The 24,584-nt window shown below is 42.4% G+C and overlaps 4 protein-coding genes across 4 annotated transcripts in view; 1 reads left to right on the plus strand and 3 right to left on the minus strand.

Moving 5' to 3' along the window:
* LOC105996880 (putative olfactory receptor 2I1) overlaps positions 1-1,180 on the minus strand; it is a 13,621-nt gene extending 12,441 nt beyond the window's left edge. Inside the window, exon 1 of the mRNA XM_013031120.1 lies at positions 1,175-1,180. Coding sequence (XP_012886574.1) covers positions 1,175-1,180 — 6 coding nt within the window. The remainder of the gene's footprint in view (positions 1-1,174) is intronic.
* A 4,543-nt stretch (positions 1,181-5,723) lies between these two features.
* On the plus strand, positions 5,724-6,785 carry Mos (v-mos Moloney murine sarcoma viral oncogene homolog). Its single transcript, XM_013031121.1, has one exon. It carries the CDS (start codon positions 5,724-5,726, stop codon positions 6,783-6,785), a length of 1,062 nt encoding a protein of 353 aa, XP_012886575.1.
* A 7,405-nt stretch (positions 6,786-14,190) lies between these two features.
* On the minus strand, positions 14,191-15,129 carry LOC105997042 (olfactory receptor 10C1). The gene has a single exon (XM_013031318.1). It carries the CDS (start codon positions 15,127-15,129, stop codon positions 14,191-14,193), a length of 939 nt encoding a protein of 312 aa, XP_012886772.1.
* A 5,252-nt stretch (positions 15,130-20,381) lies between these two features.
* LOC105996882 (olfactory receptor 12D2-like) lies at positions 20,382-21,308 on the minus strand. The gene has a single exon (XM_013031122.1). It carries the CDS (start codon positions 21,306-21,308, stop codon positions 20,382-20,384), a length of 927 nt encoding a protein of 308 aa, XP_012886576.1.
* Between the last annotated feature and the right edge of the window lie 3,276 nt (positions 21,309-24,584).

The raw sequence follows: 24,584 nt of genomic DNA on the forward strand, positions 1-24,584 counted from the left end.
CCCCCCCCCGCCAAAAAAAAAGATATCCTGCTTATATGTTTCCCTCACTTAATCCTCATTATGCAGGATAAGTATTATTGTTGGGAATAAGAATAAGGACTCAGGAGCCAGGTGATCAGGTTGGACACATACTTAGCCTCTGTGCCACAGTTTCCTCATATGAAAACAGAAGCAGATAAAGAGAATTTAATTGAAACAGCTAGATAGAGAGTAGGTATTTGAATGTCATATACTGTCATTCTTATCTTATAAGATCTTTGTTAAAAAAACTAGACTTGTTATGATAGAGATTGTGGAGAATAAAAAGAACGCGTGAATCCTTTATTTCTAGATAATCTGCAGCATTGAAGTCGTTCTGGGCATGGATAAAATGCAAGAAATGGTTTTCATGTTTATGGTGGGCCAATGGTGACCAGAGCTGTTGAATTACAAAAATGTTAGTGTATATATATATATGTGTGTGTGTGTATATACTATATATACATATATATGTATATATAGTATATACATATATACATATATAGTATGTACATATGTACATATATAGTATATATACAGTATATATACATACATATATATGTATATATATATGTATGTATATGTAGTGGATTGCTAGAGTTGAGCTCAGGGCTTGGGCACTGTCCCTGAGCTTTTGCGGTCAAGGGTAGTGCTCTACTACTTTGAGCCACAGCACCACTTCTGGTTTTCTAGTGGTTAATTGGAGATCAGAGTCTCACAGACTTTCCTGCCTGGGTTGGCTTTGGACTGTGATCCTCAGATCTCAGCTTTCTGAGCAGCTAGGATTACAGGCGTGAGCCACCAGTGCCTGGCACCTGTCACACACCTGTTCAGCCAGTCAAGTCCTAAACCATTCCCCTTCAAACATAGACAGGCATAGACAGTATGTGCATAGACAGGCACACATTAATAAAATTGCACAGATAACATCCTTATTACATGCATGCATAGTTCTCAAATGCATAGCTCCCACCCATGTGTTTTCTCCATTTCCCCAACATCATCATGTCCCTTGTGTGCCCAGAAGGCAAATTTGTTGTAACTTATATTGTACACTATGTCCTCAAACCTCACATGATATTCTGAAATGTGGCCTTCAGCTGCACACCATTTTTTTTGTTAAGTCAATTTAATAATAACTAAAAAAAAGACTCACCTTCATGTTTAACTTCTGGCCTCAATATTTAGGGCTTTGTGTTTTCAGATGATATGCTAGTCTGTTGCCCCTCTGGATTCTGTGGGCTCTAAAGGAAAGTGGAGAGATTAAGAAAAGACTCGATTGTATAACTATTAATTTCTGAAATGGGTACCTGAGATCAGAGGCAGGCACCTCAAGAAGAAGGCAGGTTGTGGGTACCATTTCGCTTGTCTGCAGAAGAACGAAGAGGAGGTGTGGAAAGAAGGTGTCTAAATCTTTGAAACATGGGGACAAAGGCCAAGATGGTGATGTCTGTTCCCAGAAAACCCTGTATCGGGGTACAGCTAAAGTAAGGGCTTGACCCTTATAATGGCAGCCAATCAGTAGTAAGTGGTGGAGGTGCAAAAATAGGCTTCTAGAGTCCAAGGAGTACAGAAAAGGAAAGAAGTTGGAGAGAAAAGCTGTTTATGAGTCCTCTCATTGGAGAGGAAACGGGGGACAAGGGGACAGGGCTCTGGGGAGTCTATATCCCACGCTCTTAATTAGTATTTTGCATGGAGGTGTCCAGAGAGGAGTCCCCCAAGGAAGGAAGGGGGAGAAATTCTGGAGAGAAAATCCCTTCAGGGTACTGTGTCTCTACCAGGATGTGGGAGACCAGAGGTAGCAGAATTCCTTCTCATTGTCACTCCTCCTCTTAACTGACTTAGATGTTTGTGTTCAAATCAAGTGACCTTAAGCAGGCCACCCTTGACCCATGCCAGTTTTCAGTGTCATCTTCTGTAAAATGAGGAAGACTGCCTTGGTCTGTGGGAGAGGGCGTGGCTTTCTCAGTCATGGTCTCTGTGGACTCACAGTCTCAGCCTTGGCCCAGCACCATTCCTTGTGGTGGTCACACTTTGCTCATCTCTCACTCTCTCATTCTTTATTCTTGAATATTTTGTTTCTAGCTCACTCTCTGCTTCTGATATGATTCTTGGTGAGCTCATTGTCCACATAGATTATACTTTCATACTGTCTCCTTTCAGTTTCTTTCTTAGGGGTCTGGAAATTTTGGACTGTCACTTAACTCCTTTACCTACTTGCATATTTCCAACACTGTGTTCACTTTGTTATACGCCCTTGGTTAAATCAATAGCTTTAAAAAAAATCTGACTTCAATTTTGTCTATTTTTTTTCTGTTGATTCTGGCTTACAGCCAGGCTAAGAGGTTTCTCTTTACATTCATGACCCCTAACTTGGATCCTCTCCACCACACATAAACATGCTTTTATTTTTCTCATTAACAACAACAACAACAGTAACAACAACAACTTTCCTTAATCCTACTTTCCTCAGTTTGACTAAATGCCCTTCCCACAAGTTAAAAGGTATTTAGAGAAGTATGTATCTTAAGAGGAAAAATTCCAAACTAAAGTAATCAGCCTATATAGATGCAACCAGTGTGTGTGTGAATAGACAAACAGGGGCTGTGCATATATTATACTTAGGGAAATGCATCGTTCAATTCACCACCTCACAAATACAGCTGGAGCTGCACCTGACATGTTATGTTGACCACAGAAAAACTAGGCAACTTTTCATGGGCTTTGCTGACAGGAGTGGAGTCTATATTGTTTTGGTAAGTATAAAATTGCAACTTCATGAATTGAAAAATTATAAAATAAGTCACATTGTCATGAGGGAGAAGGATCCTCAGCTAAGGACACATTCTAATGCAGTATGTGTAAAACCTAGGGACTTATTGCTCTTATTCTGCTAATATAGCACTCTTTAGGTGCAATAATTTCAGTCTTAAATAATAATTCTAACTATGTGGTAACTATTGAGCAGATTATTATTATTATTATTACTACTATTTTTTTTTGCCATCCTGGGGCTTGAACTCAGGGCCTGGGCTCTATCCTTGAGCTTCTTTTACTCAAGGTTAGCACTCTACAACTTGAGCCACAGCACCACTTTTGGCTTATTCTGTTTATGTGGCACTGAGGAATTGAACCCAGGGCTTCATGCATGCTAGGTGAGCACTCTACCACTAAACCACATTCCCAGCCCTAATTTTTCTTCTTCTTCCTCTTTTTTTTTTTCCCATCCTGGGGCTTGAACTCAGGGCCCGGGCACTGTCCTTGAGTCTCTCTGTGTTCAAGGCAAGCACACTCTACCACTTGAATCACAATGCCACTTAAAAAATATATTTAAGCTGGGTACTGGTGGCTCATGCCTGTAATCCTAGCTACTCAGGAGGCTGAGCTCTGATGATCACAGTTCAAAGCCAGCCTGGACAGTAAAGTCCATGATACTCTTATCTCCAATAAACCACCAGAAAACTGGAAGGCGCTTTGGCTCAAGTGGTATAGCACTAGCCTTGAACTGAAGACATATATATATATATATATATATGAAGAAATATATATATATATATATATATATATATATATATATATATATATATAGTTGTACCAGGAGTCATGACTCCATAATGTTACCCCTTTTCTAGTTCTCCCCATTTTCTCCCTCCCATCCCTGCCCTCAAGTTAGGTATGTCAGTTTTTATATAATGTACATTGAGTATAATAACTGTATTTGTATTGAGCAGATTTTTGCAATATAATTTTTATTACTTTATTCATTGCCATTCCTTTATGTTTGGGGTTTGTTATCATTGCATAGAACTCTATTTCTATACAAATAGTCCATAGTTTATTTTTTTTATTTTCATTGTTATCGTTGTTAGCAACAAAGTTAACAACTTTAATTCCAAAAATATGTAATAGTTATTATTACCCTAATTTCTTCTATGAAATCAAGTTAAATATTATATGCTAGATGATATACTAAGCCACACAGCATAGACTAGATATCCTCTTTTAAGGTCAGATGGACCTTAAGTTGCTTCTGTAAATGGCTCAGGTTTATTAACTTGTGTACTTTAGAGGCACACAAACATGGGGAAAGAGTGTATATCCTACAAAATTAAGAAGAGTGAGGGAAAAGGTGGTGAGGGGAGGGCTGAAAACGATGGAAGGGGTGACATTGATCATGATGAACTGTATTCATAAACTATTAAATGGCAACTAGCGTATATACAAGAAGGAAACCACCAGGAGGAGGCTGCAATGCTTGGTAAGAAATGTACGCATTATCCTGCCCATGTAATTGTAACCCCTCTGTACAGTATGTTCACAAATAAAATAAAATTAAATTAAAAAAAAAGAAAAAAAGAAGGAAACCACCATTTGACTAAAAGAATATAGATTTTTAACAACTTATTTTTAAATGAGCAGGGTAATATTGTTCTTAATTTCAAAGATACAACATGCAAATTATTGCAGATAGAAAAATCAGAAAGGAGGAATTTATGATTTGAATAATTCAACATTTAATTCCAACATCTGATGTTCTAGATTATATATAGGTACCAGTGCCTCTGCCACTTTTATGTCTTCTGATTTTTCCTCTTCTACAATTTTCCCACATTTGTCATTACCTGAAGTTCCAATCATAGCTCTTCGTGATTGCCGTCCTCTGTATCTCCCTCAGCTCTGCTTCAAATTTTCTGTAACTCATTTGCAAGAGCGTTGAATTGCAATCAAGTGGTTTGAATTGACTTGGAAAGGTTGTTGAGACAGGTGCTGGTGGCCCCGCCTATAATCCTAGCTACTCAAGATCTGAGCCATAGAGGTTCAAAGCCAGCCTAGACAGGACTGTCCATGAGACTCTTATCTCCAATTAACCACCAAAAAGCCACAAGTGGAGCTGTGGCTGGAGTGATAGAGCATCAGCCTTGTGCAAAAAAGCTAAGAGTCAATGCAACCCTTAGTTGAAACTGCCACACACACACACACACACACACACACACACACACACACGAAAAGGATTAGAAAGTCACTGTATTGCTAAAAAGTCTTAACTAATTTGCTGCCTAAACTAAATAGTGTCAGAGAGGTCTTCCCTCCACAGACAGGCAATGTGTATTTGGAACTGCACCAGTGATTCTGCATAGGTTAGTTTCAGGTTGCAATTTTTAATTCACAGGAATGTCACACCTAGTTATTGTGGTGGTAGGCCGTTCAACACGGGTCCGCTCTTTGTATTTCAACTCTTGCAGCCAGTCGCTGCTGGAAATGATTTGATACAGCTTGGAGAATAACTCTCTCCACCACGACAGCCTGCACAGGGTGGCCATTTCATGGTGGACTCTGGAGTCAAAGGACTGGTGACACTTATCAGAGGGGATTTAGGATAAAGCCCGTTTCATTACGATTGAAGAAATAGTTGTAGCCTCCAAGGCAGCTCCGTGCTCTCTGGTGAAAGGTTTGGATAAGAATTCACCTGAAAGGGGATTGCTGTGATTCAGGTTTTCTCCCATCTGATCAACGCCCTGCTGAATGGCAGCACAGATGGAGCCCATTTGGGAGAAAAAGAAAAAAAAAAAAGAAAACCACAGGAAGAGTAGAAAAGAACTAGGGGCCGGGGTAGTCTGCGCCAAGCTGGAGACGCTCATTGCTTTTCCTGGCCTATTTTCCGAGGACTAGATTTGCATCCTTGGGGTCTGTCCCTTCTCAGGGAGATGCCTTCGCCTCTGGCTCCCCGCCACGGCCTCCCGGGCGAGCTGCCTCCGCCGCTGGACTCGAGGCCCTGCAGCAGCCCCTCGGTGCTCCCTGGAAAGCTCTTCCCGAGCAGTGCTCCTTCCCGCGCCCCGAGGCTGCCACGCCGGCTGGCTTGGTGCTTCATTGACTGGGAACAGGTGCACTTGCTCCATAAGTTAGGAGCCGGAGGCTTTGGCTCGGTGTACAAGGCGACTTATTATGGCGTTCCGGTGGCCATAAAGCAAGTGAACAAGTGCACCAAGGACCTGCGAGCGTCCCAGCGGAGTTTCTGGGCTGAGCTCAACGTGGCCAGGCTGCGCCACGACAACATCGTGCGCGTGGTGGCCGCCAGCACCCGCACGCCTGCGCATTCCAATAGTCTCGGCACCATCATCATGGAGTTTGGGGGCGATGTCACTCTACACCAAGTCATCTATGGTGCCCCCAGCGGCCCCGAGGAGAGGGCTGGGGAGTCTGGGTGCTGCTCTGGAGAGCAACTGAGTGTGCAAAAGAGTTTCAAGTATTCCCTTGACGTGGCCAAAGGCCTGCTTTTCCTACACTCGCAGAGCATCGTGCATTTGGACCTGAAACCGGCCAACATTTTAATCAGCGAGCAGGATGTCTGTAAAATTGGTGATTTTGGGTGTTCCGAGAAGCTGGAAGAGCTGCACGGGTCCCGGGCCCGGCCCCCCCCTCTCGGGGGCACCTACACCCACCGAGCTCCCGAGTTACTGATCGGAGACCCCATCACCCCCAAAGCTGACATCTATTCTTTTGGCATCACGCTCTGGCAAATGGTGACCAGGGACGTGCCTTACTCCGGGGATCGGCAGTACGTGCTCTACTCTGTGGTGGCCTCCAATCTGCGCCCCTCCCTGGCCAAGACTGTCTTCACCGACTCGCTCCTGGGGCAGAAGCTTGAGACCCTCATTCGCTGTTGCTGGGAGGCCGAAGCGCAGCTGAGGCCGAGGGCGGGGCAGCTCCTGGTGACCTTGAACCTTTTAAAAGTCGAATGGGCCAACGCCACACCTGTAGCAAGATAAGTTTTCGTCTTTGTTTTTCTCTGTGTGTTTGTGTTTTTAAAGAAGTGAGATGTGTAAGAAAACAGATAGGTAGGACAGAGTTGTCAAAAATAAAGTCGCTAAAACCTCCTGTAGGTCTGAAATGGTGTTTACTAAGGCAAATAGAACCACAAATGTCATTGTATGTCTTTATATACAGACCTATAAAAAGGAACATTATGATGAAAGGCATTGTAAAGGAGGAGAGCCAGTTCTGGGGCCAGCTCTGGGCTCCCTGATGAGGAGAGATTGTTGTAATAAGAATTCACTTCAGAGCAGGGCACTGGTGGCTTATGCCTGTGAGCCTAGCTACTCAGGAGGTTGAGATTTGAGGATGGAGGTTCAAAGCTAGCCCTGGTAGGAAAGTCTGTGAGACTCTTATCTCCACTAAACTACCCAAAAGCCAGAAGTGGAGCAAAAGAAGCTCAGGGACAGTCTCTAGGCCCTGAGGTCAAGCCCCAGGACCAGCTCCCAAAACAAAACAAAAAGAAACGAACAAAAAAGAATTCACTTCAGCTACAAGAGGGTGCTATCCTCATCTGAAAAAAGACTAATAATTCAGGTTTTCTTTTGTACACATATAAAGTCATAGGTTGTGTATGTATATTGTCAACTATGTACACTCTTAGGTGCTCTAGCACTTTAGCTGCATCTCAGTCTTCTTTGCTTTAGTTGTTATTCAGTTATTATTATTACTACTACCACTACTATTTTGGTGCCAGTAGCAGAGTTTGAACTCAGGGCCTTTGGCTCTCACTTGGCTTTTTTGCTAACAGCTGAAGCTTTATCACTTGAGCCACAGCTCCACTTTTGCCTGTTTGCTGGTTAATTGAAGATAAGACTTTTCTTCTGGGGCTGACTTTAAACTGTGATCCTCAGATCTGAGCCTCTTGATAGCTAGGATCACTGGTATGAGGCACCAGCAACTAGTTGCTTTATTTAAGTAGGGCCTGTGCATTTTCCCAAGTGGCCTCTATTGACAATCTTTCTAGCTAGGATCAGAGGCAGGAGCCACTGTACCTACATGGCTTCAAATTTGTTCTTTATTAAAAAAAAACAAAAGAGGGGCTGGGAAGGTGGCTCAGTGGTAGAGCGCTTACCTTGCATGCCTGAGGCCCTGGGTTCGATTCCTCAGCACCACATAAGCAAAAAGAAAAAAGCCGGAAGTGGCGCTGTGGCTCAAGTGATAGAGCACTAGCCTTGAGCTGAAGAGCTGAGGGACAGCGCCCAAGCCCAGAGTTTAAGCCCCATGACCGGACCCAAAAAACAAACAAAAAAACAAAATAAAAAAAAAAAAACAAAAGAAAGCTGGTGGCTGAAGCCTGTAATCCTAGCTACTCAGGAGGCTGAGATTGGAGGATCACAGTTCAAAACCAGCCCTGGCAGGAAAATCCATGAGACTTTTATCTCCAATAAACCACTAGAAAGTGGAAGTGGCGCTGTGGCTCAAGCGGTAGAGTGCTAGCCTTGAGCTGAAGAGTGCGGGGACTGTGCCCAAGCCCAGAGTTCAAGCCCCATGACCGACAAAACAAAAACAAGAACAATCAAACACCCAAAACACCACATACCCAATTTTCTATCAGGGAGTACTGCTGTAGGTATTCCAAAAATTTCTACAAATTCTTATCGCATGGTTTGTCTATACCACTTAAATTCAGGCTTTTTTTCCTTCATCTTCTTCCAAACCAAATAATCAAAAATTGTTTTTTTTCTTCCCCTAAGAAAATTATTTCTTGTTGGTCCTGACCTTCACACATCAAATTTATGAGAAGTGAATTCATTTGAAAAGAAATGTTCTAAATGAAATTCAAAGCTGTGCATTGCCTCAGGGTTCTCTCTATTATCGTTTGATAAACCCCCCGGGCTTGGAATTTTTTCTCTTGTGTTTCTTCATTATTTTCCTCACTTATCTTCATGGCTTATCCTTTTCTGGCTGAATGTGGAGGCCAGAGTTGATGGATGATGGGAACTGCTCTAGATTAAAATACTACAGCATCTCATTATTCTTGCTGAGGTTTAGGAAATATTCTATGTGTAGGAGTTACTGGGGTTTGAAATAAGGGCTTTGTTTTGAGCACTCTACCGTTTGAGCTCTCCCCCCTATCCCTTTCCTGAGCTATTGTGCTTCGAACCATGATCCTCAGATCTCAGCCTCTTGAGTAGCTAGGATTACAGGAGTGAGCCACCAGTGCCCAGCTCCTGCCACCCTCCCCCCACCCCTTTTTATGTCAGATCATGAGTTTGAACTCAGAGCCTATGTGTTGTCTCTGAGCTTTTTTGGCTCAAGGCTTACATTCTGCCACTTGAGCTACAGCTCTACTTCTGGCTTTTTAGGTGGCAATTGGAGATAAGAGTCTCAGGAAACTGCCTGGGCTAGCTTTAAATCCCGATCCCCAGATCTGAGCCTCCTGAGGAGCTAATATTACAGGCATGAGCCACTGGCCCCAGGCTGAGTTTTGGGATAGGATCACAGGTTTGCCTAGCTGGCTTGGATGACCCCATCAATGCTTCCTGAGTAGCTGGGATGACAGGCATGAACCACCTAGGCTGGTTTTTTATTGGTTGAGCACAGGGCTGGTTCCTTGTGCTGCCGTGGACTTAACCCTTGGCAGTCTCCTTGTTCTGCTCAAGCCTTAACCTGTGCCTGCAATGTGGCAAGGCCTTCAGCCATAGCTCCAACTCAAGGAGTTACAGAAGCCACAGGTGTGGGATGTCCTTTAGTTTCTGCAGTGTAATCAGTGCCTGGGGGGAAGCTGGAACTTGAGGAGCCGCTGGTGTTGACACAAAGGCAGCCAGCTTCCTTTCTGCTGTTGGTTGTGTGGCCTTGGTCTCAGGCAGGACTGCTGGGGCTAAGAGCATGCACTCTCACGCCTCCAGTGGCCCTGCAGTATCGCCAAAGGTTCATCAACAGTTCAGGCTTGAGGCCTGGCCAGTGTGTCTGTGCTGGTCTGCAGTGCCAACTGCAATCCCAGCTTTAGCTGCAACTTTGTGCTGCTGTTAACCTGTTGCCCTTCACATTGGAGGAGCAGCCTTACAGGTGCGGTGAGGATAGCAAGTACTTCCGGGTTAGCCGCTGGCCCCACCCACAACTGGTGAGAGGCTCCCAGTGGCCAGAAGAGTGTCAACCTGAGTTTGCGTCAGATCTTTCAGTAGAGAAGGCTCAAGGCTGTTTGCCCTTCCATTGTAGTTTTTGCTACAAGGGCTTCAGAAATCCTAAAGGCGCTGGGTGTTGTGTCAAGAGCTTCCTCCAGAAGAAAACTATCATCTCACTGGCAGCTGCAGATGCTAGATGAACAGTGGAACAGTGCACAGAAAGAGGGGCTCCAGACACAGGGAGCAGGAAAGAAGGGAGGTCATCCCAGGGCCTGGCCAGCCATCTTTCCCCCAATCCCTCACTTGGAAATTGGACTTCCTGGGGTGAAGCTATTTTCATAGTCTGCTGGATTTACCTTCTGGAATATAGAACCACCCATCTGTTTTCATGTGCCCCAATTATTTCTTGCAGTGATTTTGCTTTCTTCTGGACAAAGGCTGCTATCGGACTTGTGGTTGATGGAGGCTAGCATTTCTCCTTCTATATGAATTATTTGGATCAATGTCAGTTTTCTGTGCGGTCTCAGGATGGGGTTAAAGCTATTGTTTACAAAAACTTTTACCTTGCCTTTAAATACACTGTCAGGTGTACCAATTTCTGGGCAAAGGCCCTTTCCTCTAGCAGTGCTCATAAAACTCCTTATTGCTCAATGTCAGGATATTAGAACTGTAATGCTACCATGTGGCCATACTGGGAAACTGCATCTTCCCTAATGCTGAAATGTAGCACTATTTTCTTGAGCTTACGAGATCATTGTCAAGTTTTTAAGCTGAATGGTATCCACTGAGTTCCTGATTCATGTGTCTAGGGCAATCTCTGAAAGTTTGCATTTCCAGATTCTCTGGTGATGGCTGCTGCTCGTCAGGGATCACATTTTGAGGACAGTTCAATAGTTTTGAGTTCCCAGCTCCACCATTACCACAGGTAAAAGTTCTTGGAGTGTGTGAAATCCAAGTGCTTTGGCTGTTACAATTCTGTGGCCACTAGGGGGCAATCTCTTAAATTATCTGTCCTTTCTGTATGGCAGCGGAGAAAGTTTAGGAAACCTAGGGGATAAGAAGAGATGAGATTCTGCCAACCCACAAGCCCAGAACAAATTTTGTTGTTCAACTGGACACAACCTCTACCTTTCATTTATTTCTTTTCCTATTAATGGCCCTAAGCTTTATTCTAGAAAGAGTTGAATGTGCCTTCCATAAATATACAGAAAATAAGGATGAGGGATACTGGACAAAGAAAAAGAATAGACAAAATGAGGTGGAGCCAGAACGTAGGTGAGTATCTAAAAACTACACGGAAAGGAGTTGCACACTTCCTGAAGATGAGTAACAAGTTCTTTGGTTGTCAGGCAAAGAGGAAAAAATGATTAGTTTTGTTTTCATGTGATGTAGACATTCTACATCTATGTATTCACATAAAACCAATGAAAACAATCCCTTATGTGAACACAAATGTTTGTAGGACTTTTAACTATCCAACCCCAAATTGGAAACAATCCAAATTTTCATTTGCAGGCGGATGGGTGATTGTGGTATACCTAGGCTCCTCCTCCTTCTGGTGGAAGTGGGATTTGAACTTAATACCTCAGCTTGTTTGGCACATACTTTACCATCTGAGCCACAACTCCATTCCTAAAAGGTTTCTTTCTGTTTCTTTTGGTATAACTATACAATGGGGCTATCTCTTAGGAATTAAAATACAGATGAATCTCAATTATGTTGAATAAAAGAAGTCAGCGGGCTGGGAAGGTGGCTCAGTGGTAGAGTGCTTGCCTTGCATGCTTAAGGCCCTGGGTTCGATTCCTCAGCACCACATAAGCAAAAGCCAGAAAGTGGCGCTGTGGCTTAAGTGGTAGAGCGCTAGCCTTGAGCTGAAGAGCTGAGGGACAGTGCCTAGGCCCAGAGTTCAGGCCCCACAACCGGACCAAAAAAATAAAAATTAAAAAAAAAAAGAAGTCAGCTTCCCCCAAGTCATATTTTTTTATTGTTTTATTTATATAAAATTTTAGGAAAGGCAAATTAAGTGATGGCAAGCAGATTTAAGGGTGCCCAGAAATGAGGAAGGCAGGGATGGGTGGGAGAGAGCTTTTACAATGGGACACGAAGAAAATTTGGAGATGGGCAGAAATGTTTTAATAATTATGCCAATGGTTTCATAGCATGCAATTTCCTTCTACATCTATGCTTCCATAAAATGGGGAGGAAACGTGATTGCTTATATGATAGGAAAAATACAGTTACTTCTATCATGGAGATGTCAGTTACATTTTTTTTCTCTAGAAGTTCCATAAGGTTGCTTCTTCTTATACTCTCCCTAGCAGAGAATAATGGAAGAATGCCAAATTACCTTGTTAGTGAGGAGAAGTCTATGAAGAGTAAGTGGGGATAATTAAGACTTAGAAAACAATACATTTTAAATGTTCAACTCTGTGCTGGTTTGCTTTAGTCTGGGGATAACTTTTTTCTCCTCTTTTCATTTCTGTGTATCCCAGGCTGGTTTCAAACCCACAATCCTCTTGCCTTAGTCTCTTGAATGCTGGGATTCCAGGCATATGACAATATACCTGGCTTTAAGATTTTCAGTGGTTAGAGGGAAAGCGTTTTGACCATCTTTTAGACAGTGCTCCACATGCTGTTCCTCTCTCCTGAAGAGCAATAGTGTTGAGGCTTAAACTCACTGTTAAAGTGAGTGTGGGGAAGGCCACACTGCTGCTGTGGGAAGTTAATGAGCAACCACCTGAAATTTTATAATTTATGTATTTGCTTTTGTGCTGGTCCCGAGGCTTGAACTCAGGTCCTGAGCTTTTTATTTCCCCTCCCTCAAAGCTAGTACTCTACTACTTGAGCCACAGCTTCACAGCTCTACAGCTCCACTTCTGGCTTTTTTGGCGCAAATTGGTGATAAGAGTCTCATGGACCTTTCTGCTGGGGTTGGCTTTTGAACAGTGATCCTCAGATCTCAGCCTCACGCATAGCTAAGATTACAGGTGTGAACCACCAGCCCCCAGCAGAAATAACCACTTTTATGTCCCTTTACTTTAATATTTTGATTCCAGATATTTCCTTATTTTGCTTTGTTCTCTGCATTTCCTGGAAATCAGTGTGGTCTCTCCCACCAGGCAACCAGGGTTGTCTGGAAAAATAAAAAAAATTGCACCTGATATTTATCTGGTTTTCCCTGCAGCAGCAAGCCAAGCAATGGGCACACTGAAAATATTGAAGAAATGTTGGTAAAATGAAATGTGGAGCTTAATAAACAGTATGTAGATCATATTTTAGTCAATTAATTAATATGCATTTTTAATATCTTCTCTTGCAACATCTCTTTTTCCATGAACCCCTTTAGCTTATCTCATTTGTTTGTTAACCCCTTGAATGTTAACTGCTATTTTATTTGTTGTTTGGCTTAACCTCTGCTTGGTGATAGTTTCCCTTACCTTTGTTTTTATGGTGGTATCTTTCTCTACCTTCCTTTGGGTGTCTTGGCTCCCAGTGCCCATGGGCATTCTGTGAACACCCTTCTTTGCCCCCAGTGAAGGTACACAGTGTGAACTTTACATTATCTTCTGTGCTGATCTGATTCACTAATGATAATGCATGTTGAGACATCATTTTGCTCAGGTAGTTAATGAATCATCACAAAGTATAATAAAAAGGACTTTATAGTTATCCTAACTTTTTGGATAAGGAGATTAAGGCTCAGAGATTACATCATTTGCTGGTGATTATACAATTAGTTTGGAAGAATTAATTTGAGTTCAGGTCTGTTTGATACCAAAGTCTATTTTCATAACCACTGTCATACTGATTTCCATAAGAACTTACCTTCATGGAAACGTTTCTGATCTTACTTGACTTCTAGAGATTTTAGTTATTTATTTTTTGTCACCATAGAACTTTGTTAGGTATAATTAAATGTGCTACCATACTAACCAGGGGTGGTCCCCAGGAAATGAAGAACACTTTTCCTTAGGATGTACACAAATCAGAGAACTTTATGCATTATTGCTAGGGCTGAAAATTGCACAGCTTTGATAGTCTGATGAGGTTGATGTTCTGTAACTTTTCTTAGCTGTCAGGTTACTCTGCTTGTAAAACCGATCTGTGGTCCTGGTTTCTTGGAACAGAAGATAGGATAGAGTGTGTGGTGGAGGGGGGGATCTAGGGCGCTTGGGGAGCTCTTCAAAGGCAGGTGTCTGCAAGATCCAAGCCTCCTCTTGCTCTGATCCTTGGTAGTTTAGAGCTAATAGCGAGTGCTGTGTGGCAGTCATCACAGGGCCATCCCCTTACGGTGTCAAATCTCTGCAGGGCCCATCTTCTGGATGGTTCTCTTTAGGGCAGCCTTGACGTCCGCGTTCCGCAGGCTGTAGATGATGGGATTGAGGATAGGAGTGACCACAGCATAGAAGAGGGACAGCAAGGGGTCGGTGGCTGGGTCATAGCTGGCCTTAGGACGGATGTAAATAAAGATGGCAGTGCCATAGAAGAGGGAGACGACGATCAGGTGAGAGGAGCAGGTGGAGAAGGCCTTGCGTCGGCCCGTGGCCGAGGGGATCCGAAAGATGGTAGCCAGGATTCTCCCGTAGGAGCTCAGGATGAGGCCGAAGGGGCAGAGGATGATGAGGGCTGCGGCCAGGATAATCTGCAGCTCGTTCAGGGACGTGTCCCCACACACCAGCTGCAGCACGGGCTGGATCTCGCAGAAGAAGTGAGGGATGGCGTTGGGGCCACAGAAAGGCAAGGAGAAGATGAAGGAGGTGTGGCCCAGGCCCACCATGGCCCCGCAGGCCCAGGCGGAGCCGGCTAGCTGCACGCACACCCGGCGGCTCAGCAGCAGCGGGTAGCGCAGGGGCGCGCAGATGGCCGCGTAGCGGTCGTAGGCCATGGCTGCTAGGAGACAGCATTCCGTGGCCCCGAAGAAGAGAAAGAAGAACATCTGGAGCGCGCAGCCCGTGCGAGGGATGCGGCGCTGGCCCGTGAGCAGGTGCCCCAGCAGCAAGGGCACGGTGACAGAGGTGTAGCAGATCTCCAGGGCCGAGAGGATCCGCAGGAAGAAGTACATGGGCGACTGGAGGGCGGCGTCGGTGGAGATCAGCAGGACGATGAGGAGGTTGCCGGCCACGGTGAGCAGGTAGACAGTGAGAAAGAGGGAGAAGAGCAAGCCCTGCAGGTGGGCCAGGCGGGAGAAGCCCACCAGGATGAATTCCGTCACCGTGGAGGTGTTTGCATTCATCCTGCGCCCATCTCTTCTGGCAGGAGGACCAGGAGATGGCAAGGAGTGTGGCTAGGGGGTGGGGGTGGCGAAGCGGAGGAAGCTGATTGGTTCAAAGCACTGGCCCTTCCTTCCTGTAGAGTCTCAGAGGCCTTGGGTCCACGTTCCACCCAGGCTCCAGCACGCCTGCCACTCCAGCCCCCTCATTTCATCTTTCTCCCCCCGGGCCTGTTTCTCGGGATGCATTGAATTGTGTGTAGCGCTTCCTGGAGGGAGAGTTGGATTATTCCAGCTCCCCCTTCACTCCTTTCTCCCTTCCCCATCCTTGCCCCAGGGCTGGGGACTGAATGCGTCCCCCCAGCAGAAGGTTTCTGCTTAGAACCACCATTTGTTCCATGCTGAGGACATGAGAAATCCTGCTGCAAATCAAGCTTTCCTTTCTGTTCTTGACCCTGCCAATCTTGCACTTCTTTTCCTTTCCTTCTTTCTCCTTATGCGATTTTCCTCTCAGCTGGTCTCTCTCTCTCTCTCTCTCTCTCTCTCTCTCTCCCACTCCCTCCCTCCTTCTCTCCCTCCTCCTCTCCCTCTAGGTCTGTAGGTCTGTCTGTCTGTCTCTCTCAGCTCAATTTTCACTGCTGGCTCTCTGCCTTTACTCTTATTGGTTGTTACTTCAATTACCAGTCTCTCTACATTTTATTTCATTTTACCACCAGATGAATTTTACAATTTTCATTGGTTGGGAAAAGATTTAATAGAGCATCTCTTTCATTCTCTTGTAAGCAGCCAAGTAGTTCAATTACCCAGAGGAGTGAGATTCTTTAAAAAAATACGCTGGAGGAGGAGAAGACTCTTCCTCAGTTGCTTGTTTTTGCACCTTACAGCTTCAGAAACATCATCCCTTTCTATCTTAATGTACACTCAAACCCAGCACTACACGCATGAAATCACCAATCTCGCCCACCGACATACTGCGTTTATAGATCTAAGCACAAGAGAATCACCCAATATCCTTGGATGTTAAGTTCATCTATAATCACAAATGAATCACTTTTTGTACATATTAAAACATCATGGCAAATAACAAAAGTCAAAATATATGTAACATAAAAACATAAACACCAAAAGACAGGCTTAAGTAGACACATAAATCCAAATTCTGTGCAAAGATACAACCATACATCAGAAATATAAGCCAACACATGGATAGCTACTTTTTCATTGGGAGTCCTTGGATCACCCACCTTGGGTCCACGTTCAGTGTTTTCTGGGATGGGATTTGAACAGCACTTTTTTATTTGGAGAGATAACTCATGACAAAGGCACTTGATGACTTATTTTCTCCTCTTTCTACATAAGAGATCCCTCATGAGGAGAGTAGGTTTGGTGTCTCTTCAAGTCTCTGAGGACTTGAGTCTCCAAGCCTATTTGATTTTCCAACAGGGAGAACTTTTCACATAACTAATTAATCTGTTATTTCTAAGTCTGTTCCCTTAATCACAAGAATTTTAGGATGACCTGTCAAGAACATTGCAGCTATTGGTTTCTCTTAGCTCCCTCATAATATCTCTGAATATTTTTCTCTCATGATTTTTTTCTATCGCTGTAGACATTCTAGTATATCTACACAACTTAACAATTCATTTTACCTACCTTATTGGTATATTCAATTTATTATTTTTTTGTTTTGCTGGTCCTAGGGCTTGAACTTTGGATCTGGGCACTGTCCCTGAGCTTTTGTGCTCAAGTCTAGTGCTCTACCACTTGAGCCACACCTCTATGGATTCCAGCTTTTTGTAGTCAATTGGAGCTAAGAGTCTCATGGACTTACTTGCCTGGGATGGCTTTGAACCATGATTCTTAGATCTCAGCCTTCTGAGAAGCTAGGATTACAGTTGTGAGCTACTGGTACCTGGCAATCAATTTACTGTCTAACTAGTTGGAGAGCCTATTTCAGTCATTTTACAGAGAATTAAGAATATGAGAAAAACATTTTTGACCTAGTGAGCTTAAAAATATTTTTTGAAAGAAAAATTGTTCCTAATTTTTCTTGCTTTGACTTAAAAATTTGTTATACAAGGGCTTTATTTACATCCTCATCACTGAATTTATTATTTGATTTATATTTTTCTGTGTTCTTACATATTTTAATAGACGGTATATTCTACATGTTAGAAGTTTTCAAGACTTTTTTTTTTTTTGGTGGGTTGTGGGGCTTGAACTCTGGGCCTGGATGCTGTCCCTAAGCTCTTCAGCTCAAGCCACAGTACCACTTCCCGTTTTCTGGTGGTTTATTGGAGATAAGAGTCTCACGGACTTTTCTGCCTGGGCTGGCTTTGAACCGTGATCCTCAGATCTCAGCTTCCTGAGTAGCTAGGATTACAGGCATGAGCCATCGACGCCTGGCTACAGATGATATGTTTTAAAGTGAACTAACTGATATAGATTCTTCAAAAATATTAATCTCAAAGACAAAACAAAGGTAGATAAAGATAAATAGAAAATTTTATACATCAATGGATATGTTAAATTGAAAAACTTCTGTATAACTATTGGAAGATAACAAAAATACAATAATAAAACAATGCATGCAAATCTCATAAAAACAAGTAAACTTTTATAATTTGGAATCTGAGTAAACTACTTTGGATAAGCAAAAAAATTCACTTTTTTCTATTTTCTTAATAAAGCCACAAGCAATCATTTGTGTCTCTGATGCCTTCAGCAGTCATCCTGAGGCTTGGACATTTGTCCACCTTTGGGATACCAATTGGAAGGCTTGTGGAGCCAGTGGGAACCTGCTTGGTCTACAAGGCATAAAGTTTTCTGCAGTGGGCAGTGGCTTCCAGTATACAAAGAAGGAGAGCATGAACTAGTGCATTTCAAACACTGAAAGAAAAACAATTGCCAGCCTAGATAACTGTATCCATCAAAGCTATTTTTTGTAACTGAAGGAGAATGGAAAAGCTCCCATAATCATAAAAAAATAGAGGAATTCATGACAAGTAAACTAGTGTGACAGAAAATCTTAAGGTATTCCTACATACAGACGAGGAAGACAAATGTAGCTATAACCATAGGGAAAGGAACAAATCTGACTAGAGCTTTAGATAAGAAAATGAGGAGCAAAGAAGAATCAAATACATACTGCAAAACCCAGTAAAATAGCAGGAATGCCTAACTGTCCTAATTCTCCAGTCAAAAGACAGATGGGCAGATTGGGTTATAAAACAGGAATCAAATCATTTATTGCCTACAAGTATCACATGTCATGGTGAAGATAAACATAGAAAAGAGAGAAAAAGGATTTCCCAAGTAAATGGAGCCCAAGAACAAGCAGGAATAGCAGTAGACTTCAAAACAAAATTAGTTAGAAGAGGGAAAGGTGATTACTTCATATTGATAGAAAGAACAACCCAGTAGGAGGGGATAAATTGTAAACATACATGCACTTAATGTCCACACACCTGGTTTTTCTAAAGCAGACACTACCAGACAGAAAACAGACGAACACCACCACACAAATAGTGAGTGCCTTTAATACCTTACTGTAGCCAACAGGAGGTCATATAGACAAAAGATATAAAAAACAGCAACAAAATCAGAATTAAATAGACGAAGTGAACTTAACAGACAACCACAGGATATTACACCCAATAGTTACAGAATATCTTACTTTCTGCAAAATAGATCACCTCTTAGTATATAACTCAAGTCTTAATGAACACAGTACAATTGAAATGGTTGTTTGTATTTTATCAGACCACATAGAATAAAACTAGAAGTCAATAACAAGAGACTACAGGAAATATACAAATACACGGAGACTGAAAAATTTACTCTGTGTGTGTTTGTGTGTGCACACGTGTGTGCACCTGCACGCATGAATATCCCCGTCAGTACTGGGGCTTGAACTCAGCGCATCATGCTCTCATTGGTCTTTTTTGCTCATTTCAGTTTTATCGTGCTTGTTTCATAGCCCTTCGGTCACTGGAACCATGCCTCCAGCCTTTTTTGCTTTTGTTAGTTTTGAATAGAGTCACTTTTTGCTTGGTTAGACTGGACAGTGATCCTCATGTTTATGCTTCCTGTGTGTCTTGGATGACAGATGTATACCACTGTGTCCAGATTTTTATTGGTTGAGCTGGAGTTTTGTGTCAGTTCTACTGGACTGACCTCAAACTGTGCTCTTTCTGATCTCTGCTTTTTTGAGCAGCTCAGATTATAGTCATAAACCACTGTTCCCAGCTGAGTTAGGAGCATTACACCCGCTTCCAGTAATATCTTCTTTATTTTTCAGTAATATCTTCTTATAAACAGTTTGACCAGATCAGAGACAAAGGCTCCAGAAATCGATAGAAGAACCATGAGTCACTATATTTTTGTTAATTTGGAACTATAAAGCCATTTGCTTTATTGCTTGTTTGCCTCCTAATTTTCAGAACTAGAAATAGTGCATGCTTTAAAAATGTTATCTTTCCCCTCTGTATATCACCTTTCTAATAACAATTAAAAAATTAAAAAAGTCATCTTTAATTCATGTATCAGTTGTTATCTACTTTTCCAGTTGAATACTCTCATATATTACACTCATTAAAATATAAAATATTATAATTTTATTGATCACTTTACAATGTGTGCACCTAATGGGACTTACAGATACAAACAACTATTATCCAATAACATTGGATACTATCTACTCAGTAATTTGGGTAAGAGTCATATTTACATTTTTGATTTCATATAAGAGTATGTAGAAAGTATGCCAAATCAATTTTATCAACTGATATCCCCCCAAAAAGTCACAGTAAAGATTTTAGAGTAGTAGCCCATTATTCAAAATATTCTTACATTATTTACTGCAATACATTGTTAAATACAGCAGGAACGTTTTCACATATATTTTTCATCAGTTTTTCCTAAATTCGAAATAATTTTGGAGCAATATAATTTCAAATCTTGGCTTTCCCATTAACTACTTATTTATTTATATGTTTAGAAGAAGTGAACAGTTCCATTTTTTTGGTCAGTTATGGTGCTTGAACTCAGGGCCTGGGCATTGTCCCTGAGCCTCTTTGTGCTTAAAGCTAGCATGCTACCACTTGAGCCACAGCACCACTTCCTGTTTTCTGGTGGTTTATTGGAGATAAGAGTCTCACGGACTTTCCTGCTCAGGCTGGCTTTGAACCATGATCCTCAGAACTCAGCCTCCTGAGTAGCGAGGATTACAGGCATGAGCCACCAGTGCCCAGCTTTTTTTTTTTGTTTGTTTATACTCAGAATTTCCTTCTAATCATCTTGGTCAAGGCAGTCTTGACGTCTTTGTTCCTCAAAGTATAGATCAGTGGGTTCAGTCCAGGAGAGACCACCGTGTACATAATGGCAATGATCCGGTCCTGGTCCAGAGAGCTCCAGGAGGCAGGGCGCGCATAAATGAAGATAACAGGAGCGTATAAAAGAATAACTACCATGAAGTGGGAGGCACATGTGGACAGGGCTTTGTGAAGCATGCTGCAAGAGTGGGTCTTGAGGAAGAGATAGGCGATGATGTAGAAGTAGGAGAGAAGGATCAGAACGAAGGTGCCCATGCCAAGAGAGCCGGTGACAACATTGAGCAGCTGCTGGTTGAGCTCAGTGTTCCCACAGGCCAGCTCCAGCAGTGGCTTCACATCACAGAAGAAGTGGCGGATCTGGTTGGAAGCACAGAAGTTCAAGCGAGATGTCATTACTGAGTGCATCAGGGCGTGGAGGAAAGCAATGGTCCAGATAGTGACAGCTATCCTGGTACAGAGCTGAGGGTTCATGATGATTGGGTAATGAAGGGGTTTGCAGATAGCCATAAAGCGGTCAAACGCCATCACAGCCAGCAACTGGGCCTCTGTGCTCCCCAGGAAGTGGAAGAAATGGAGCTGGCTTATGCATGCTGAGAAGGAAATGGCTTTGTTGGTAGAGATTAAATTTTCCAGCATCTTTGGCAATGTCACTGTGGAGAAACAGATATCTAGACAAGCCAGGTTTCCCAGGAAGAAATACATAGGTGAGTGCAATCCTGAATCGGAGATGATGACTGTTAGGATGGCTCCGTTCCCAGCCACATTAACAAAGTAGAAAGTGAGGAAAACAGCGAAGAGAAAAGGGTTCAATTTTTCCATGTCTGTCACTCCCAGGAGGAGGAATTCGGTGACTGAGCTTTGGTTCAGCATCACTTAAAAGAAGACAGCAGTGATTTGTAGAACACTCTAATGAGAATCAATTGATCTTTCCACATCAGGTTTTCTTGGCAAGAGAAAAATACTCTAAGATAGTATACTATGTTTTACACAATTCCACCACAGTTTTTTTTTTTTTTTTTGCGGGGGGTTCTGGTCGTGGGGCTTGAACTCTGGGCCTGGGCACTGTCCCTCAGCTCTTCAGCTCAAGGCTAGCGCTGTACCACTTGAGCCACAGAGCCACTTCCGGTTTTTTGCTTTTTGCTTATGTGGTGCTGAAGAATTAAACCCAGGGCTTCATGCATGCAAGGCAAGTGCTCTACCACTGAGCCACCTTCCCAGCCCATCCACCACAGTTTTTATAGACTGTTTGGCCCTTACATATCTGTTATGACCAGTGATTCAACCATTTAAAATGTATTACATGATAATTTCCTTTTCCTCTGGTTCTGGGGCTTGAATTCAGGGCCTCAAGCACTGGCTCTGAGCACTTTTACTTAAGGCTGTCTCTCTACCAACTGAACCATAGCTCTACTTCTGGCTTTTTGGTGGTTAATTGGAGATAAGAGTCTCACAGACTTTCTTGCTGGCTTCAAACTGTGATCCTCAGATGTCAGCCTCCTGAGTAGCTGGGATTACAGGCGTGAGCCACCAGTGTCCTTTTTTTTTTTCTTTTGAGGGATTCAGTGCAAATTTTCAGGCTGTGAACAGGACCTTGTGACAGGACCTTCCCATTCACTCTCCTAAATAAGTATATTTTTAAATGTCATTCATAGTATTGAAGTAGCAGCTGTAAACTAATTTTTAAAAGTGTAGTATTTAGCAGATGTAGTGGGGGCATAGCTATAATCCCAGCACTCAGATAGCTGAGGCAGAAAGACTTGAGATTGAGGTTACTCTAGGATATATAGTGAGACTAAAAGGCTTAATACTCCACTACATTTGTACTGTTTACTGAAAGGCAGAAAACTTAATTTTTTTTTTTTGGCCAGTCTTGAAGCTGAACTCAGAATGTACTGACTGAGCTTTAAGGCTAAAACTCTACCTCTTGAGTCATAGGTCACGCTTTTGGAGAAGATTTAGAGGAACAGGCACATTGAACTGAGATGAGAATTGGCAACAAAAAAATAAAAAAGAAATGAACGTGTCTTCATAACTCTCAAATACGATGGGTTCACCAGAAGACAGAAAACTGGCTCTCAATTCTAAACAATGAGATTACTTGTTAAAAATTAGAAAATACACCAGATTTCCTCATCTGTTTCCATTTTTAATTCTCTTACCCGATTTAGTTTTCAGTTCAGAACCACACAAGTAAGACAGCCTCTGAGCTTTGCATTCGCAGTAATTAATAAAGTGGAAAAGCATATGAGATGATAGTTCACGCCGTGATTGTGATATGCACTCTTCATCTTCAAAAATATCTCCTTGTCTTTCTGAAATTAAGTCTCAGTTTTAGTGAGACATGAATCTCTAGACATAAAAATCTCAAGAGAAGATTGTCCCCCAGGGCTGAGCCGAAGTGATGTAAGAGTAAACAGGAAATCTTTCTACCCCTGTGGTATATGGAAATTGCCTCAGACATCTACTACGTGGTGTTCCATTTTTACAAAAACCTCCCTATTCTCTTTGTTTATTATGTTTGTCCCTTAGTTTCAGAGCTATAAACAACACAGACATCAATAGCATAAGATATTTCCTTTGTTTACTTAATAGTGCATATTATTTGTACGAAGTAATGATCCTTTATGGAATTTCATACTTGCCTATAATATATTTTGAACATGTTCACCTCTTAGAGTACCTCTCTGATATTCTCTACTGAGTCCTGGATTTCCCTCTCTATATCCCTAACAGTGCTCACAGTACTCTTCTAACTTTTTTTGAGATGGGGGCTGGTACTGGGACTTGAACTTGGGACCTAGGTACTGTCTCTGAGCTTTTTCACTCAAGGCTAGCACTCTACCACTTTGAGCCACAGCACTACTTCCAGTTTTTCAGTGGTTAATTGGAGATAAAATTATCATGGATTTTCCTGCCCTGGCTGGCTTTGAACCTCTATCCTTAGATCTCAGCCTCCTGAGCAGCTAGGATTACAGGTGTGAGCCACTGGCACCCAGCTTCAAGAAGCTTTGGTAGTCATAGGCATCGCAAGGTAAACTTGATTCCTCTCCCACAAGTGTTTCTGTTAGTTTTATTTATGGATTAGACTTCCTCCATGTTCAGATCATAAAAGTGAGGCCAGATATCTTGAATTTCCTTCAGTCTGGATTGTGTACACGTTGCTTCATTTAAGATTAGGTTCTCTTATACTCACCACAAAATTGGTGAGAAACAAAATTAGAAAATGCATGAAATTAAAGGAAGAATATAAAATATTCTCTTGAGGTAAGATGGAATCATGGCTGAATTTGTTTGTCAAAAGCCCTGATGTGCCTTGCCAGTGTGTAGAACTGTTCTAGATGCTAAAAATTTCAAAACGTTTTTTTTTGTTTTTGTTTATGCTGATGTTGGTGCTTAAATTCAGTCTAGTGCTTCCTTGAATTTCTTGTTTATGGCTGGTACTTTACCATTTGAGCTACACCTGCAGTCCAGCATTTTTCTGGTTAATTGGAGATGGAGTCTCACAGACTTTTCTGCTCAGGATATCTTCTAATTGTGATCCTCCAGATCCCAGTCTACTGAGTAGCTAGGGTTATAGATGTAAGTCTTTGGTGCCCAGCAAAAATATGGTTCTCTAAATGAGTTTATATTCTTTATGGACAAGGGATTTTTGTCCAAACATTTTAGTTAATACCAAAAGAAATCCTACATTGAATAAGGAAGACAATCCAAATAAAAATAGATAGAAATATGGAAAGGTAAATAACAAAAAAACAAATGGAGGAGGAGGTTCAGATCCCCATTATGAAGTCAGATGTACATATTAAAACAGTGACATTAAAACATTTGCATATTAGCAAATTTAAAACTGTATTAAAAGCTGATGCCCATGAAAAGTCTAGGTGTTGATTGATTGATTGTCAGTAATGAGGCTCGAACTCAGGGTCTAGTTGCTGTCCCTGACCTTTTTTTTTTTTTTTGGGTCCGGTCGTGTGGCCTGAACTCTGGGCCTGGGTGCTGTCCCTTAGCTCTTCAGCTCAAGGCTAGTGCTCTACCACTTGAGCCACAGTACCACTTCCAGCTTTTTGCTTTTTGCTTATGTGGTGCTAAGGAATCGAACCCAGGGCCTCATGCATGCAAGGCAAGTGCTCTACCACTGAGCCACCT

This window comes from Dipodomys ordii, unplaced genomic scaffold (assembly GCF_000151885.1).
Source record: "Dipodomys ordii isolate 6190 unplaced genomic scaffold, Dord_2.0 Scaffold138, whole genome shotgun sequence".
Taxonomy (NCBI): Eukaryota; Metazoa; Chordata; class Mammalia; order Rodentia; family Heteromyidae; genus Dipodomys; species Dipodomys ordii.